At 46.0% G+C, this 20,722-nt stretch overlaps 1 protein-coding gene across 1 annotated transcript in view; it reads right to left on the minus strand.

Moving 5' to 3' along the window:
• parp8 (poly (ADP-ribose) polymerase family, member 8) overlaps positions 1–20,722 on the minus strand; it is a 629,329-nt gene that overhangs the window by 358,758 nt on the left and 249,849 nt on the right. The window contains exon 4 of the mRNA XM_072497074.1: positions 3,780–3,869. Within this exon, the coding sequence (XP_072353175.1) occupies positions 3,780–3,869 (90 nt within the window). The remainder of the gene's footprint in view (positions 1–3,779; positions 3,870–20,722) is intronic.

Genomic DNA, 20,722 nt, shown 5'->3' on the forward strand with positions numbered 1-20,722 from the left:
ACGGCACACAGTCTTCAATCCTGGAGGCCAATATTTTGGCCAGCAACTTGGCGTCCACATTAAGCAGTGAGATCGGCCGATAAGGCCCGCATAGCTCCGGGTTTTTGTCGCGCTTCAAGATCAACAAAATAGTGGCCTGTAACATTGTCGGGGGCAGCACCCCTCTGTCCCTTGCCTCATTGAAAACCTTGACCAGCAACGGCCCTAAAATCCCCGAGAACGTCTTATAAAATTCCACTGGGTACCCATCCGGCCCCGGGGCCTTACCCGACTGCATTGCCTTCAAAGCCCTCAGCTATTTCTTCGGCCCTGATCGGGGCCCCCAGCCCATTTACCAGCTCCCTTCCCACCCTTGGGAAGGTCAGTCCGTCCAAAAAGCGTCTCATCTCCTCAGGCCCTGTGGGGGATTCCGAACAATAGAGCCTACTGTAAAAGTCCCTGAACGCCCTGTTTAGCCCTGCCGAGTCCCCTACCAAATTCCCATCCCCATCAACCACCCTCTCTATTCCCCTGGCCGCCTCCCTCTTCCTAAGCTGCTGCGCCAGCATTCTGCTGGCCTTCTCCCCATGTTCGTAAAATGCACCCCTCGCCTTCCTAAGCTGCTCCACTGCCTTACCTGTGGATAGCACCCCGAACTCCGTCCGCAGCCTCCGACGTTCCCTTAAGAGCTCCACTCCCGGGGTCACCGCATACCTCCTGTCTATCTGCAAAATCTCCTTAACCAGTCGGTCCGTTTCTGCCCTATCCGTCCTCTCCCTATGCGCTCGGATCAAAATCAGCTCCCTTCTCACCACTGCCTTCAGCGCCTCCCAGACCACCGTTGCTGAGACTTCCCCCCGTGTCATTAACCTGCAGGTAATTCTGCATGCACTTCCTCAGCCTCTCACACACCGCCTCATCCGCCAACACGTCCACGTCCAACCTCCATTGCGAGTGCTGGAAGCTCTCCTCACTAACCTGCAGTTCCACCCAATGTGGGGCATGATCCGAAATAGTGATAGGCGAGTACCCTGAGTCCACCACCCCCGCCAGTAAATCCCTGCTCACAATGAAAAAGTCTATCCGGGAATAAACCTTGCGAACATGTGAATAAAAAGAACACTCGTTCCCCGTCGGCTGTCTAAACCTCCATGGGTCGACCCCCCCCATCTGTTCCATGAACCCTATCAGTTCCTTTGCCATTGCTGGCACACTCCCCGTTTTCGAACACGACCGGTCCAGGCCAGGGTCGATAACCGTATTAAAATCCCCTCCTATAACCAACTTGTGCAAGTCCAGGTCAGGTATCTTCCCCACTACCCTCTTTATAAATTCCACATTGTCCCAGTTTGGCACGTACACGTTAACCAAGACTACCTCCCTCCCCTCCAGCTTACCGCTAACCATGACATAACAGCCACCCCCGTCCGAGACTATACTGCCCACCTGAAATTGCGCCCGCTTGTTGATCATAATCGCCACCCCTCTAGTCTTGGTGTCCAGCCCAAAATGAAAGATCTGACTGACCCAACCCTTCCTTAGCCTGACTTGATCCGCCACTTTCAGGTGTGTCTCCTGTAACATTACCACATCCGCCTTCCACGCCCTCAGATGCGCGAACACACATGCCCTCTTGACCGGCCCATTCAACCCTCTGACATTCCAGGTGATCAGCCCAGTTGGGGGGCACTGTGTGCCCCCCCCCCCTCCGCCAATAAGCCATCCCCTTTACTGGGCCCTCCTACAGCCCATGCGCCGTGCATCCATCAGCCCGCCTCCTGGCAGCCCACACCCCCGACCTCCTCTCTGCCCCGAAACCTAAGTCCCTCCCTCGTCAGCAGAGAAACTCCCCCCCTCCCCCCCCCCCATCCCCCAGCAACACCACTTTGTAACCTAACCCCTGCCATATATTAATCATATGCACACCCCTCACTGTGCTTCCGTAGACTAGCTCACCCAGCTAGCCTGATGGACCTCGCCTCCAGCGTCAAGAAGTCTCCCACCTATTGTTCCCCCATTCCCCTCCCCCCCGCCCATCGAAACCACTTCCCTCATCAAGCCGACCCCAAACAATCGCCCAATTACCTTAAGAGACAACCCAAAACCAAAAACCCACAAACAGCCACCCCAATAGTGCAAATCAAAGTAATAAAAAGTAAAAAGCCCCACCAGACACCCCCACCAAAACACCGAAAACCCATAGGAACCGAATAACTTTTACTTCCCCCATCTTCAACCAAACTCAAATGCAGAAGAGAAATGACAATCAAAACATATAAACATTACTCAAAAAAGTTACAACTTAAAACAAAAAGTTCTCAGTTCAACACCAGCCCTTTCCTCTTGGCAAAGTCCATCGCGTCTTCGGGCAACTCAAAATAATGGTGCTGGTCCTCGTGCGTAACCCAAAGACGCGCCGAGTATAGCAGCAGCCCAAATTTCACCTCCTTCTTGAACAGGATCGCCTCAACTTGATTGAAGCCTACCCTCCTTCTGTCCACCTCCACGCTCAGATCCTGATAAACACGCAAAATGCTATTGTCCCATTTGCAGCTTCGCGTACACTTGGCCCACTGGAGAACACACTCCTTGTCCAAAAACCTGTGGAACCGGACCACCATCGCCCTTGGGGGGGTCCCCCGGCCGCGGCTTCCTCGCCATCGCCCTGTCCACCTCCAACGGTCGGGGAAAAGCCCCCTCCCCCAGAAGCTTCTGAAACATACCCGCCACAAACGCGCCAGCATCTGCCCCCTCAGCCCCCTCCGGGAGACCGACAATTCTTAAGTTCTGCCGGCGAGCTCTATTCTCCAGGTCTTCTACCTTCTCCAGCTGCCTTCTTTGCTGATCCTTCAGCATCCCCACCTCCAGCTCCACCACTGTTTGGTGCTCCTCCTGGTCTGCCAGCGTTTTCTCCAGCTTCTGAATCGTCCGATCCTGGGCATCCAGCCTACGCTCCAGCTGATCGATCGATTCCTTTAACGGATCAAGACAGTCCCGTTTCTGCCTAGCAAAGCCCTCTTGGATGACCTGCATCAACTCCTCCGTTGATGGTTGGGCCGTCGCAGCAGGGGTCCGAACATCAGCCATATTGTCTTCAGCCGCAACCTCCACCCAGCCCTTGCTTATCCTCTTATTTCTTCCTTTTCGATCCCTTGGGGTTCTTCGTTCCATACACTAATGTGTGGATCCAGTGCCAAATTGTCTGCGCCTTCAAAGCCAGAGCTCAAAACCGCAAAAAGGTCGGGGGTAAAAAGTCCAGAAGTCCGGCCAGAGCAGGAGCCATCAAATGTGCGACTTACGCCCTCATAGCCGCCACCGGAGGTCAGAATGTGCAAACTTCACACGGACAGTGACCCAGGGCCAGGATCGAACCTGGGTCCGCGGCGCCGTGAGGCAGCAGTGCTACCCACTGCGCCACCACGCCACCATGTAATGGTGCTATGTAAATGCATGTTTTTGTTGTACACATATATATAAAACAACATATTTATGATTTTCCTATCTTTAAATTACAGGACACATTTCCCTTCATTCTAGATAGTAGCTGCAAAAACAAAATACAACACAAAAACAGGTCATTCAACCCAACTGGTACTTACACTCCACACCAGTCTCCTTCCATTCTTCTTCATCTAACCCTATCAGCAAAACCTTTTATTCCTTTTTCCATTATTTTTTAAATCTAACTTCTCCTTAACTGTATCTATTTCCTCTCTTTATCTCCTAGTTACAAATAGAACGGTTCTGAATTTTGGCAACATGTGGCATTAAATAAACACAACAAAAGTACAAGCTCTTACCTGTTGCTATTCTTTGGAAAATTACTGGAATGGGATCTCTTGTGACGAGCACATCATCATCATTCTCTGAATTTGACACATACGTGTTGTCTAGAAGGGACAAGAAGACAGTATACATCAAGTTATTTAACATTGTTCCCATGCAGGTTAGTTCATATATTCAGAAAGCAATAGATATTTTTCTTTGTGAAAAGTGAAACTATTCACTTCCAGCAGAAGTTGGGATTTGTCATTCTGTTTCAGAGATGCATTTTGAGTGCCCACCAGCAACAATCTCGAATGACTGAGGCGTGTCATCTGCCAAAGGTTTCAAGAAAATATGCCCCTGGGACTTAATGAATGCATCAACCATGGCTCAAGCCAAATGATTTCACAAGGGTCAAAATTATAGAGGTACAATTTGGAGCAGAGGAAGTACAGAATTTAGACTTCAGTAATGTCCTCCTTTCCCAACACACTGTATGAAAGAGAAGCCATCTCTCAATGTATGTAGAGCCATCCAGCTATAGCACAAAAGATATATTTACATTTATCTTTAAAATATATTTTATTCCAAACACGGTCAAACATATCAACACATAACACCTCAAACCAAACATGGTACATACAGTTTATTCATTTCCCCCCCTTTTAATCCCTAACCACTCCCCCTCCATCCTCCTCCCTGCCCCTCCCTCCCCGATGACAAACAATTCCTCAAACACAGACAGAAACGGCCTCCACCGCATATAAAACCCCTTCTCCGACCCCCTGAGGGCGAACGTTATATTTTCCAGCCTAAGAAATTCATGCAAATCCCTCAACCACCCTGCGATCTCCAGTGGTCAGCTGACCTCCACTTCAATAATATCTGTCGCTGGGCAATCAGTGAGGCCAAGGCCACAACATCGGCCCCCTTCCCCTCCTGCAGCCCTGATGCCTATGACACCCCAAAAATCGTCACCAGAGGGCACGGTGTTATCTCAACTCCACAATCCCAGACAAGGGCTGGGATTCTCCCCTACCCGGCGGGGCAGGGGGTCCCGGCGGGATGGAGTGGCGTGAACCACTCTGCTGTCGGGCTGCCCCAAAGTGTCATGATATCCACATCAGCATATCTTGGTGCAATCACACACACACACTGATGGACAGGCAGTTGGACCAACCAGCACACACATAACATCGCAGCCAATCACCAGTGAGAGCACACGCACTATAAAACAGGGAACACCACAGTTCCCGCTCAGTCTATCAGGAGATAGCCCAGAGCACAGAGCTCACAGCGTGCCACTCAGACAAAGACCATGTGCTGAGTGCCTCACTGGGATAGTGATAGGGCTGGGTCCACAGGTTAGCTGGTGAAGCACGTACCCAAGCCAGCAGTTAGTAGTTGTGGTTGTTAAGACAATAAAACAGAGTTGTACTATGTACAGCCGTGTTGGATCATTTGTGCATCGGATACAACACGATACAAAGGTGCAGAGATTCCGCACCTTTATGGGCCAAGCACTCACCATGAGGGGCTAGGCCCGCGCCGGAGTGATTTCCGCTCCACCGGCTGGCGTGGAAGGCCTTTGGCGCCACACCAGCCGGGGCCGAAAGACTTCGCCGGGCGGCGGAAGTCCGCTCATGCGCGGGAGCGTTAGCGGCCGCTGACGTCATCCCCGCGCATGCGCAGGGAGGGGTGTCTCTTACGCGTCGGTCATGACGGAGGTTGTGGCTGAGGCGGAGGGAAAAGAGTGCCCCCACGACACAGGCCCGCCCATGGATCGGAAGGCCTCGATTGCGGGCCTGGCCTCCGTGGGGGCACCCCCCGGGGCCAGATCGCCCCGCGCCGCCCCAGGACCCCGGAGCCCGCCTGCACCGCCTAGTCCTGCCGGGAAGGTAGGTGGTATGATTCACGCCGGCGGGACAGGCATGACAGCAGCGGGACTTTGGCCCATCGCGGGCCGGAGAATCGCTGAGGGGGGGCCTGCCCACCGGCGCGGCGTGATCCTCGCCCTCACCGAATATCCGGTGCCGGAGATTTCGGCGGCCGGCGGGGCGGGATTCACACCAGCCTCCGGCGATTCTCCGACCTGGCGGGGGGTCGGAGAATCCCGCCCAAGCTCTCCAACACCACCTCCCAAAAGCTGTCCAGCTTTGCACACCCCAAGGACATGTGGCCATGATTCGTCAGCCCCCTCCCACATCTTTCACACACATCTGCTTCCTGGAAAAAACCCACTCATCCAGGTCAGACTCATGTGAACCCTATGAACCACCTTGAATTGTATAAGGCTCACCCTCGCACAACAGGAGGACAAGTTGATCCGATGCATTATTTCACTCCAAATTCCCCATATCGATCCCCAACTCTTTCTCCCATCTCCGCTTGATCGCTTTCACTAGTGAGTCCCCTTATATTTAGACTTATCAATCTGAACAGGGAGCCGTTTACTGTTGTGATATGAATATAATTGTATTCACTGTCCCTTTACAAAAGGCATGGTAAAGATTTTGGTAAATTTGCCCCTGTATAATGAATTGAGTGAGGCAATGAACACACGCATGTTCCAAACATGTTTCTAGCAATGATAACAGTTAATAAAGTAGGCTTAACTTTAACTTTGAAGAAACGAGTTGATAGTGAATGCGTCCAGGCAGCTCAACAATTAACCAACACTAGATTTTGGGCCCTGTGTTACCAACAACATCAGTGCAGAAGGTTTCAGTGGGTGTAATCTAAGCATAACCACCGGGATTGCAGCCAAGTCTGAACCCCTCCTCATCCGCCCCCCGCCTCCCACCCCCACCCCCACCCCGCACGGCCTGCTTTTCAGCAGGGGAGGCAGCTCATTATTGACCATCTGTGGGATCTCTTGGTCCGGTCGATGTCTACAGCGGTTTGCGTGGCATGCCTGTCCTACCACAGGGGGCCGTCTTCGGCGGGACCGGAAGATGCCACTGGTGGGAAAGGCCAGAAAATCCCAATCTATGTGTCTTTTTGTCTGCCATATTGCACTGACATCATGCAATTGGTAATTTAAAAAATCAATTACAACTGGCATATTGTGCAGAAGGATAAATTCTGCACAAATAAAAGTAGAGAATGTACTGTTTCACCTCCATTACAGAGTGACAAATTACTAGGTTGTGAACACAGTGAACTAAGAAATTCTGCATTGTCATGACATTGAGTGTTCAGCATCTTCCAATTACTGTAATCACTTGTTTGCTGTTCTGCATAGGGTTGCCAACTCTTCAGGATTGGCCTGGAGTCTACAGAAATTGAAGATCAACCTGCGGGACACTGCTCTGTGCAACATTGGAGGAAAATCATAGGGAAATCAAAAACAATTTTTTTTTTAAAATTCTGAACATTTCTATTTACCATATATAAAAATATTGAAAATGGTGGGGGTGGGAGTGTCGTCTGGCTGGCATTTCATTGCCTGATGAGTCTTTTTGCTTTACAATTGGCATAGGAAGGTAGTATGTCACAAGGATAGATGTGTTGGCGACTAATGGCTTGAGTGTGATGAAACCTCCAGGAATATAGTCAATCACAGTTGGCAACCCTAGTTCTGCACCACAAAACAGAACCTTTTAAGTATGAAATTTGTATACTGGTGAAATTTTATTTCTAAGCAATATCAATAGAAAACAGATACAGCAAAAGTTTCACCATGTTTCTATCCAAGCCCGGCAAAAAGAATTAAGCAATCTAAGACAGAATTTCCAGATAAATGGGCCTGACGGGACTCAGATGGGTGGTAGCACTGGTAGGTGTAAACATCTTGCAAATTTCATCGAAAAGGGTTCTTTCGTTTTCTTCATCTGGAGAATGAAGGCTGGAATATTGAGGCATTTCGAATGGAACCCTGACACTTTTAGAACAATGGCTACATAAACAAAATTGCACTGTATCTTAACGAGCTCCATTCCTCAACAGTGACAACATCATTGTCCTTCAATACATTGACAGATATAAGATAGGGTGGAATTCTGTTGAAAATTGAAAGACTGTTCACTGAGGCAATCCATTTAAAATATGAAGCAGTGTGAGAATTGTGACTGTGGAATGGGAAATAGTTAAACATGATAAACTGGGAGCAGGTAATTAAATTCTAAGTTTCCAAACTCTAATTCCATGGCTTTGGCCAGAAGAATCATTTCTGTCCAGTTGGATTTCCACACATAGAATCGCGACAGTGCAGACGGAGGCCATTCAGCCCATCGGCTCTGCACCAGCTCTCCCAAAGAGCATTCCACCCAGGTCCACGTCCCCGCCCCATCGCCGCAATTCCACCCAATCCACACATCTTTGGACACAAAGGGGAAATATTAGCATGGCCAATCCACCTAACCTGCACATATTTGGATGGTGGAAGGAAACCGGAGCACCTGAAGGAGACACACGCAGACAAGGAGAGAGCATGCAAACTCCACACAGTCAACCAAGGCCAGAATTGAAACTGGGTCCCTGGCATTGTGCGGCAGCAGTGCTAACCACTGTGCCACCATGCTGCCCCTTATGTTATTAAGCGCAGAAAGTTAAAAGGCTTGAGTGGTTTAACTGGAACATGAAAGTCGAGTGCTTTCATGGATCAGGTTGCTGTGTTACAGATTGACAGGTTAAATTCTGTGGCTATTATTCCCTGAACAGTAAGATTTGTTTTCTGTTGGGGTTTGAGGGATTTAGGGTATCGGTGGATAGGCTGGGGATGGGAGGAAGGTCCGGAGGTGTCTGGTTGCTGAGAGGATGGTGGCTGCAGTCAGAAGAAGGCTACTGATGGAAGTGCACCCAGCGTACCCTCCTTCAACCCACCCACCCACCTTCCTTCCCAAGATTTAGGATTTTAAATTTTTCTAATTCCCACCTTGATTTATCTGGCATCTGCTAGCCTAAAACTTGAAGCTGGATGGGAAAAGCCCCTTAAGTGGCCATAAAGTAGCCACTTTAGAGCCATAATTGGGGCAAGGGTAGGCTTTCCATCTGAGGCCCTCCCACCCCGCTGCAACAATTGCGAACAGGTTGGGGCAAGTGGTTTCCGGAGGCAATGTCGTCATGCAATTTCACACTCCACCATTGCCTCAAAACCCGCTGGAAAGGAATGTAAATCCAGGCCTCAGTTCAGGTATGTTGCTGCAGTGCCTCTTCTGGCCACTGCAGCACTGTGCCTGGAGGGGCTGGAGATCTATCGGTCAATCTGATTGACCGGCAACTCTACAAGCTGGGACTTCTATACAAGTGAAGATGGTAGTGCTGCCAGCTGCCAACAGCACTTATTAGACCATATAATGGCAGTGGGCCTGTTGGATTCCCACCAACTCCCAGGATAGTGGAGGTCAAGCCCTTACCTGCCCTGCTGAGCATTTCCAGTATTATTTGTCTTTGTTATACAAGTTCCTGATGTTATTACTCTCCACACATTCCTATTAGAAAATGTATGTCTGCAGATGTGCTTACGCAGTAGGGTATGGATCAGGTTAGAATTGACTGCGATGTCCTCCATTCTCAAATCAACCACTGATATTCCAGTATAGGTTCAGTCATGGAGAGTGCCCAAATTGCAGTAAAGGATCAGAGGGGTATAAATCTGTCTTGAGCAGTAGCATAGAATAGGTTAAAGTGAATTGGCAGTTTGTTTTACATTCTGACAGGTTTGCATTTCCATTCAAGTCATTTCACCTGCTTTTTTTAATGCTATGTGTGCAAATTGATATGCCAGAGTCGACAGTAGGGGGTGGAGAGAGGGCAGTGAGCATTGAACAGGAAATAAATTCCTAAAACTTCGACTTAACAGGGAAAAGAAGAATCACATTCATTAGCAAGAGATCATGTAGCGTGAACCTGAATTGTTTAAACATGTAATAATTAATAAATTGCGGCAACCAAGTCTCAACTTTTTCACTGCAGAATCAAAATGTTCTGCTAGCAGATCTGTGGAAGATACACAATCCTTGCTAATTGGAGAGGACATGTTTTCTGGTGCAGCATAATTTCCTCACCATAATAGAACTGTTAAACAACATCTTGCAGGTCATCATTACAATACACAACCAGAGTGGATGGCACCTTACTAATATAAGACAAATAAAATGCCAATGAAAACTGTATTGCATGTACATCATTTTTATTTTTAACTTAATTATATTTTCTTTATTCTTTCATCGGGTGTGAATGTTGCTGACATTTGTCACCCATTCCCAAGTGTCCTTGAATTGAGTGGCCAGAATGGGTAAGCAGATTCCTTTCCGAAAAGGACATTAGTGAACCTCATGGGTTATCCATGATGGTTGTCATGGTCACCATTACTGAGACTAGCTTAATATTTCAGGTTTATTTATTGAATTTAAATTCCTCTTGCAACCATTGTGGGATTTGAATTCCATTTCCCCAGGGCACTAGCTTAGGCCTCAGGATTGCTAGTTCAGTCGTATTACCACAATGCCGCAATTTCCCCATTCATGCAAATATAATGCTCAAGACTTTCTGGGCCAAACATACCCTATTTTATTTTTTTAAAAAGTAAAAAGCAAGTGGCTGAAAATCTGGGCCTGCAGGGTGTACCATGGCATGTCAGCCCTGGGCATGCTTGCCCAGGATCTTCATCACTAAAGCTTACTGGGTCAAGCTGGAGTCTTTTGACTAATAATCAGATGGTAAGTGCCTCCACCAGCAGGAGCACACCTAGAGTACCTCCCTACCCTGTGGTGCTGTAAAGTCTGTCAAATTTTGTGCTGGTTTACAGCACCAGAAGAGATCAAATGTGCCTTGAGCAGCATTCTTTGTAGAAAAACTAGATTGAACCCCTGAGTGGAGATATACACTCTCGCTTGGCTGGGAAGTACATTTCTCTTTCACGGGTGTATCGCTATCAATTATACCCCAGCTTCCACGTAAAGGCTCATTGCAGGAATCCCTGTTTCTGTTAGCCCCCACACTGACCCTATCCTTCCTGTATCGACATTCAGCTCCTTAAAAAGCCTTCAATGAATCTGAATGATAGGTTACTACAGTCTGCAACTGATTATGTATTAACAATGACGTCTACAGTTGGGATCTCAGCTACTCGGGTTATTGCAAAATCACACATGGATGCTCACTTTGCTGCTTTGCAGGCTATGGGGTCAAAACCCCAAGATGAAACTGTTGCCAAGCTCAGCTGATTTTGGAGAAAACTGCCAAACATGACTGAGAAATCCTCAGGCATCCGCTGTTCTTGAGCTGTAAGAAGCTGACTGGATGAAATGATGCAGAGTGAATTCTTGGTGGCCGATGACATATTTGTTCATGGCGGATAAAGAAACAAATCAGTCGAGAAATAATGCAAGAAAGTCTGCAAGAATGAAATTGCAACTGCGTATGGCCCTTAAAGTAAACTCAGTCCACACCATTTATAATCAATATATCACTCAGTGCTTTTAAAGTGCAGCTAAAGATACTGTGTAAGCAAACCTAGTAGGTTATTGCATATAGAACATTACAGCGCAGTACAGGCCCTTCGGCCCTCGATGTTGCGCCGACCTGTGAAACCACTCTAAAGCCCATCTACACTATTCCCTTATCGTCCATATGTCTATCCAATGACCATTTGAATGCCCTTAGTGTTGGCGAGTCCACTACTGTTGCAGGCAGGGCATTCCACGCCATTACTACTCTCTGAGTAAAGAACCTACCTCTGACATCTGTCCGATATCTATCTCCCCTCAATTTAAAGCTATGTCCCCTCATGCTAGACATCACCAGCCGAGGAAAAAGGCTCTCACTGTCCACCCTATACAATCCTCTGATCATCTTGTATGCCTCAATTAAGTCACCTCGTCACCTTATTCTCTATAACGAAAACAGCCTCAAGTCCCTCAGCCTTTCCTCATAAGATCTTCCCTCCATACCAGGCAACATTCTGGTAAATCTCCTCTGCACCCTTTCCAATGCTTCCACATCCTTCCTATAATGCGGCAACCAGAATTGCACGCAATACTCCAAATGCGGCCACACCAGAGTTTTGTACAGCTGCAACATGACCTCATGGCTCTGAAACTCAATCCCTCTACCAATAAAAGCTAACACACGTACGCCTTCTTAACAACCCTCTCAACCTGGGTGACAACTTTCAGGGATCTATGTACATGGACACCGAGATCTCTCTGCTCATCCACACTGCCAAGAATCTTGCCATTAGCCCAGTACTCTGTCTTCCTGTTATTCCTTCCAAAATGAATCACCTCACACTTTTCTGCAGTAAACTCCATTTGCCACCTCTCAGCCCAGCGCTGCAGCTTATCTATGTCCCTCTGTAACTTGTAACATCCTTCCGCACTGTCCACAACTCCACCGACTTTCGTGTCATCTGCAAATTTACTCACCTATCCTTCTACGCAGTAAAAATGACAAACAGCAGAGGCCCCAAAACAGATCCTTGTGGTACACCACTAGTAACTGGACTCCAGTCTGAACATTTCCCATCAACCACCACCCTTTGTCTTCTTCCAGCTAGCCAATTTCTGATCCAAACTGCTAAATCACCCTGAATCCCATTCCTCCGTATTTTCTGCAGTAGCCTACCGTGGGGAACCTTATCAAACGCTTTACTGAAATCCATATACACCACATCAACTGCTTTACCCTCATCCACCTGTTTGGTCACCTTCTCAAAGAACTCAATAAGGTTTGTGAGGCACGACCTACCCTTCACAAAACCGTGTTGACTATCTCTAATCAAATTATTCCTTTCCAGGTGATTATACATCCTATCTCTTATAAACCTTTCCAAGATTTTGCCCACAACAGAAGTAAGGCTCACTGGTCTATAGTTACTGGGGTTGTCTCTACTCCCCTTCTTGAACAAGGGGACAGCATTTGCTATATGGCAGGGCCCTACAAACAGAACAGATATGAGAGATCAGGTAATTGTTTCCAGAGTGGACATGAATCTGCAAGACCAGTCAGATGATTGAGAAGTGGTTACCAGTAATTTAAGAAGCACTAGAATAGAGAACTTACCAAACCTGTAAACATGAGCATTTAGACAGACAAGGGCAATGGGTGCATATGAACATCACCTCATCCAATGAACCAGCGAAGTCAAATAGCATCCTAACATGACTAGATAATACCATTCCTTCATGGTCACTGAGCTAAAATCCTGGCTATCCCTACTTAACTCTCCATTAGTTAGAGTTCAAAGGAAGATGGTGGTGGTTGTTTGAGGTCTGTCATTTCAGATCCAGGACAGCACTGCAAGAGTTCCTCAGGATATTGTCCTTGGCCCAATCATCTTCAACTGCATCATCAATGACCTTCCTGCCATCATAAGGTCAGAAGTGGGGATATCCACTGATGAATACACAATTTTCAGCACCATTCACAATTCCCCAGATACTGAAACAGTCCATGTTCAAATGTAGCAAGACCTAGACAATAACCAGGCTGGGGTGGTAAGTAACATTTGCGCCACACAAGTGCCAAGCAATGACCTTCTCCAACAAGAGAGGATCTAACCATCGCCTCTTAACATTCAATGGCATTACCATCGCTGAATTCCCCACTATCAAAATCCTGAGGGGTTGCCATTGACCAGAAATTCAACGGGAATAGCTATATATTGTGGTGATAAGAGCAGGTCAGATGCTAGGTGTACTGCTGCAAGTAACTCACATCTTAATTCCCCAAAGCCTGTCAACCATCTACAAGGCACAGGTCAGGAGTGTGATGGAATATTTTTCACTTGCCTGGACTAGCGCAGCTCCTACAACACTCGAAAAGCTTGACACCATCCAGGACAAATCAGCCCGCTTCTTTTTTCACCCCATCAACAAACATTCACTCCCACGACCACCAATGCACAGTAGCAGCCGTATGTACAAATTACAAAATGCGCTGCAAGAACTCCCCAAGACTCTTTCAACAGCATCTTCCAAACCCACAATCACTACTATCTAGAAGGACAAGGGTCGCATATACATGGGAACCCCACCATTTGGAAGTTCCCCTCTAAAGCACTCACCATCCTTCACCATCATTGAGTCAAAATCCTGGAACTACCTCCCCAACAGAACTCTGGGTGAACCAACACCACATGGCCTGCAGCGATTCAAGAAAACAGCTCATCGCCATCTCCTCAGGGCAACTATGGGTGGGAAATAAAATGTTGACCTAGCCAGCGGTTAGGTGTAGTACCTTCACTACAAGGATTCCAAACCTTTTACAAAGGTAGCTTATCATCACATTCTCAAAGACAAGTAGCAATGAGGAATGTCAAATTTGTCAGCAATGCTTATATTCCAGGAACTAAGAAAAGATTGAAAAAAAAATTCTATTACAATGACACAAGTCCGAGAGCAGGAAAATGTCTACATATGAGACGGGTTTTAGTTGAGTCAGAGAAAAGCTTGCCGTGGGGAGCATTTAAACAAACAAATATGATTAGAAGATCAAAGATTGAAAAATGAGAAGTGATTTTGATAGAAAAAAGACACATCAGTCAGCTCTTTCAATAGAATTTGATGATTACTGTAATTCGCCAAGGTTCCTTCGGCAGCAATTTCCAAATCCACGACCACTACCATCTGAAAGGACAAGAGAAACAGATACCTGGGAACCCCACGAACTGGAGGTTCCCCTGCAAGTAGCTCAGTGGGCTAGACAGCTGGTTTGTGATGCAGCACAAGGCCAGCAGCACGGGTTCAATTCCTGCACCAGCTAAGAATTCTGAATTCTCCCTCTGTGTACCCGAACAGTCGCCGTGGCTTTTCACAGTAACTTTATTGCAGGGGTAAAGTAAGCCTACTTGTGACAATAAACGTTATTTATTTTATTTTAAATATATCGCTGTTCCTTCACTGTCGCTGGGTCAAAATCCTGGAACTCCTTCCCTAACGGCACTGTACGTGTATCTACACCTTAGGGACTGCAGCCTTTCTAGAAGGCAGTTCATCTCCAGCTTCTGAAGGGCAACTAGGGAAGGGAAATAAATACTGGCCTAACCAGCGACGCTCACATTCCATAAATGAATTGTAAAAATGTAAAATATATGAACATTCTTAAGAATTGGGGAAAATTAAGATTAAAAAATGAAACTGATAGAAAATAAAATGATGAGTTGATAATGGCAGCTGTCTGAAGGGACTTTAATATGCAAATTAGCATATCTGTGAGAAAAGCAAGTGTTTACCTTTGAGACTAGGGGAAAACAATAGAGCATAGAAGAGGTCACTTCAAAATGGAGAGATAAGGAAATTGACGCGTATGCTGAAAGCCGGATCTACAGGGTGGGCAACATCAAAGGGAAAGAATATTCACCCTCATTTTCCTGCCTTCTCCCCATAACCCCATATCCCCTTATTGATCAAAAACCATAGCACAATAACTGGAGAAAGGGACCATGACAGTCACACCCAACTGCAGAAATAATCTCCTGAACACAGATTATTGCTAAACGGGCAGCCGGTTAAGATCCAAGACTCGAACCAAGAAGATTCTACTTTCGTTGAAACTGAAGATGGTTTTCTCAAATGTTGCCAAATAACCTGTGCGTGGTAGTTATCTGCTGGATTTAGCTTATAGAGTTATATAATATTGAACGTTGTTTGGGAACAAAGGGGCATCTCAGAGTTCAGGAACAGTAGGTAGTTGGGAACAAAGGGGTAATACTGTGTGTGTATAGCCATCAGTGTAATTAAGTGTTGTATCGTAATAAGACCATAAGACTATAAGACATAGGAGCAGAATTAGCCCACTCAGCCCACCATGTCTGCTCCGCCATTCAATCATGGCTGATATTTTTCTCATCCCCATTTTCCTGCCTTCTCCCCATAACCCCATATCCCCTTATTGATCAAAAACCTATCTATCACTGTCTTAAAGACACTCAGTGATTTGGCCTCCACAGATTCACCAGCCTCTGGCTGGAGAAATTCGTCCTCATCTCTGTTTTAAAGGATTGTCCCTTTAGTCTGAGATTGTGTCCCCTGATTCTAATTTTTCCTACATGTGGAAACATTCTCTCCACGTCTACTCTATCCAGGCCATGCAGTATCCTGTAAGTTTCAATAAGGTCCCCCCTTATCCTTCTAAACTCCAACGAGTACAGACCCAAAGTCCTCAACCGTTCCTCATACAACAAGCTCTTCATTCCAGGGATCATTCTTGTGAACCTCCTCCGGACCCTTTCCAAGGCCAGCACATCATCCCTTAGATACGGGGCCCAAAACTCCAAATGGGGCCTGACCAGAGACTTATATAGCCTCAGAAGTACATCCCTGGTCTTGTATTCTAGCCTTCTCGACATGAATGCTAACATTGCATTTGCCTTCCTAACTGTCGACTGAACCTGCACGTTAACATTAAGAGAATCGTGAACAAGGACTCCCAAGTCCCTTTGTGCTTTTGATTTCCTAAACATCTTCCCATTTAGAAAATAGTCTATGCCCCCATTTCTCCTTCCAAAGTGCATAACCTCACACTTTTCCACATTGTATTCCATCTGCCACTTCTTTGCCCACTCTCCTAGCCTGTCCAAGTCCTTCTGAAGCCCGCATGCTTCCTCAATACTACCTGCTCCTCTACAGATCTTTGTATCATCTGCAAACTTAGCAACCGTGCCTTCAGTTCCTTCCTCCAGATCATTAATGTATATTGTGAAACGTTGTGGTCCCCGCACCGACCCCTGAGGCACACCACTAATCACCCGCTGCCATCCTGAAAAAGACCCCTTTATCCCCACTCTGCCTTATGCCAGTCAGCCAATCCCCTATCCATGCCAGGATCTTACCTTGAATACCATGGGCTCTTAACTTATTTAACAGTCTCCTATGCAGCACCTTGTCAAAAGCCTTCTGGAAATCTCAATAAATCACTTCCACTGGTTCTCCTTTGTCTAACTTCCTTGTTACTTTCTCAAAGAACTCTAACAGATTTGTCAGACATGATCTCCCCTTGATGAAGCTGTGCTGACTCAGTTCCATTTTATCATGCACTTGCAAGTACTCCGCGATCTCATCTTTAATAATGGACTCTAAAACCTTACCAATGCCCGAAGTCAGACTAACCGGCCTATAATTTCCTGTCTTCTGCCTCCCTCCCTTCTTAAGCAGAGGTGTTACATTAGCCACTTTCCAGTCTTCTGGGACCCTTCATGCCTCCAGTGATTCCTGAAAGATCATCACCAATGCCTCCACAATCTCCTCAGCAATCTCTTTTAGAATCCTGAGGTGTAGTCCAGCTGGTTCAGGTTATTTATCCACCTTCAGACCTTTCATCTCCTAATGACCATCTCCAACAAGGGAAAATCTAACCATTTCCCCTGGATATTCAATAGCATCGCCATTGCTTAATCCCCCACTATTAACATCTTTGGGGTTACCATTGAACTGAAACTTAAAATGGACCAGCTTTATAAATACTGTGGCTAAATGAGCAGGCCAAAGGCTGGGAATTCCATGAAGAGTAACTCACCCCCTGACTCCTCAAAGCCTGTCAACCTTTTGCAAGCACAAGTCAAGAGTGTGATGGAATATTCTCTACTTGCCTGTCTGAGTCCGGATCTCAATATCATCCAGGAAGAAAGCAGCCCACTTGATTGGCACCACATCCACCATCCTAAAAATTCACTCCCTCCACCCCCGTGGCAATTGCATACACCATCTACATGATGCACTGCAGCGACTCATCAAGGTTCATTGACAACACCTTCCAAACCACCACCTAGAACATCAAGGGCAGCAGATATATGGGAACACTGCCACCTGCAAGTTCCCTTCTCGGCCACACACCTTCCTGTCTTGGAACTATACTGCCGTACCTTCACTGTCACGAGTCAATTTTTTGGAACTCCCTCCTGAACACCACATAAACTACAGTGGTTCAAGACAGTGCCTCACCACCACTTTCTCAAGGATGATTAGTGATGGGCAATAAATGTTGATCTTGCCAATGGTGCTCACACCCTGTGAATGAATAAATAAATATCCCACAAGCCAACCCTCACTACTTTGTGCAGAGACTTTCACATTAGCAAACTATAAACAAAAGCAAATATTTAGTCCATTGTTGACTAAACTCCTGAATATAAATGAAACAACTGGCAGGGAGTTGATAACATAATGTATGAAGTCACTTTAAGGTCTTCTGTCGTAGAACAACAAACGTAAGGAGCTAACCCCAGACATGTGGATGTTTGACAATTATGTCTCTGTGAAGTCCAGAAATTCTAATTATGATGCGAAATGTAAAAGAGAAATTACGCTGTGTATTCAGGTCACTGAGATTCAGAGAGGGCTAGAGGAGCATGGATCAAATCTTAGCTGGCTTGCACATTATTGGCTACATGATAGTGATTCTTGTACAAGCCATTTTACACTGTGTTAAATGTGACAAAAATACAGCCAGCATCCAAAACACAAGCCTCTTGTACCTCAGCCATATTTCCAAAGGCTTTGGTACAGGAAAGACATGGTAAAAATTAGTACCTTCCCAACAGTTGCCCTTTGGGCATTTGCCAAGTTTACTCTGGCGGTACTGCTGGCTTCACAAAATCTATATGAGTCGTAGCAGCAACCCTCATTAAACCACACATAAATGCAGAAAGCAACAACTGAAAACAGGATCACAGAAGACTCAGACAAATATTGCAACTAAAAAGAACGACAGCTTCTTCCATGAAACCACAGACCAACAAGCCCTTCGGCTGTTCAGTGACTGTTGAACCACATTTTCTTTCTGGTGGCTTTTACGCTGTGTTCACAGTTTCTCTACCCTTCAATGTTAATATGACAAAACATATATTAGCAGTTAGAACTGTTTGAAGGGGAGAATGTTCGAGGGAACATCTGAAACCCCATTACTGCTAAAATGATGTTGAGTCAAAGGGGGTGAATGAATGCTCACAAGAAGCCACAACCGGATAGCAGTGAAAATCATTCAAAAAGGGTGAAAGTGTCAGGAGAGAGGGTGTACACAGACACACCAAATATCGCTCTAAAACTGTTCAGGAAACTCTTGTACTGTGTTTAATTCAAAATGTGAAGTATTTTATTTTTGTGGAGCTTTGCAGCATTTGACTATACAATATTGTGTAACAGTATCACCCATCATTAAACACAGAACACAACACAAACATGTACAATAAATACTGTTTTCATAAACAACCAAGTTCCATGCTAGAACTTCATTTCTAATAGTTCCTAATATATTTCATATTAATGTGATACTGGTGGAAAATGGGATAACAGTAATAGCCCGAGGACTGCACTTTTCTGTGAAAGAAAGAGAAAAATGTTTGCCATTGTTGGACTTTTCGAACTATTGACAATGGTTTTATTTACAGCAAGCTCTCAATTCAAATTATAGTAGCTAAGGTGGATTCAAAGAGCCCAATGCACTGTCTCTCAAATTACCTCAACATTTAAATATGCCTCTAAGCAACTCGATCACACCTCATGATAGTACCTTCTTTGACATGACATCCATTTTTTCTATGAAAGGATTTTGGGATGTTTACCTAGATCAAAGGTACCTAATAAATGCAAGCTATTGTTGCTGCAATAGACCCTATTATTGGGTAGTTCCTTCTGCAAACAATGTATCTCATATCTTTTACACTTCTGAGCCTTCCTCTTTTCCTGTTAGCTGCAGGACTAGAAGGTTCCCAGCAATAGCTGATGCATTTATGCTGCCATTAATTATTCACAGGATGTGGGTGTCATACATAAGGCCAGCATTTCTTACCTACCCCTAATTGTCCTTGAGGAAATGGTGTGAGTTGCCTTCTTGAACCACTGGAATTCATGTGGTGCAGGGACTTGGCTTGTCAGGGAGGGAACTCCAGGACTTTGATTCAGCAACAGTGAAAGAATGGTCATATTGTTCTAAATCGGAGATGGTGTGTGGCCTGATGGCAAACTTGGAGGTGTTGGTGTTCGAATGTGTCTGTGGCCCTTGTCTTTCTAAGTGCCAGAGGTCTTGGGTTTAGATGGTACTGTTGAAGGATCTTTGGTAAGTTGCTGCAGTACATCTTGTAGATGGTACCCACTGCTCCCACAGTGTGTCGGTGGTGGATGGTGTGGATTTTACAGCTGGTGGATGGAGTGTAAATCAAGTAGGCTGCTTTGTCTTGGATGACTGTAGTATAGAGGAGAGTATTCAATTACACTTCTGAATTGTGTCTTGTCGATGTTCGAGCGGTTTTCGGGAGTTTAGAGGTGAGTTACTTACTGCAGACATCCCAGAAACTGGTTAATATATCCATAGTCTTTGTAACTTGTCCAGCAAATTTTCTGCTCAATGATGACCCACAGGATGTTGATGATGGGAATACAATGATGATAATACAACTGAGCGTCAAGGTGAGCTGGCTCGACACTCTCTTGTTGGATCTGGACAATGTAGGCATTTATTTATATGGTGCAAATGCTACTTGCTCCTTACCAGCTCAAACCTGAATATTGCCTAGATTTTGCTGGATCCAGAATGAACTGCTTCAATATTTGATGAGCAGTGAATGGTGCTGAACATCGTGCAACCATCAGCAAACATCTCCACTTCTGACTTTATGATGGGGGATAGGTCATTTAGAAAACATTGAGGAAGATTGGACATTGAGGCATAACACCAATGGACTCTTGCAGCAATGCCCTGGGACTGAGATGGTTGGCCTCCAACAACTACAACACAAAGGAACAGGAGTAGACTATCTGGCCCGTCAAGCCTTCTCCATAATTCAACACGATCGTGGTTGATCTTGGGCTTCAACTCTACTTTCATGTCTGTCCCCCATATCCCTCACTTCCCTGAGAAGCCACAAATCTGTCCAACCGAGCCTTAAATATATTTGATGATGGAGCATGCAAAACCTTCTGGAATACAGGATTCCAAAGATTCACAACCTTTTGAGTTAAGTAATTTCTCCTCATCTTAGTCCTAAATGATCGGCACCTTATTTTGAGATTATTCTCCCCCCCACCCGTGTTTTAGATTC

Source organism: Scyliorhinus torazame, chromosome 3, assembly GCF_047496885.1.
Source record: "Scyliorhinus torazame isolate Kashiwa2021f chromosome 3, sScyTor2.1, whole genome shotgun sequence".
In the NCBI taxonomy this organism is placed as follows: domain Eukaryota; kingdom Metazoa; phylum Chordata; class Chondrichthyes; order Carcharhiniformes; family Scyliorhinidae; genus Scyliorhinus; species Scyliorhinus torazame.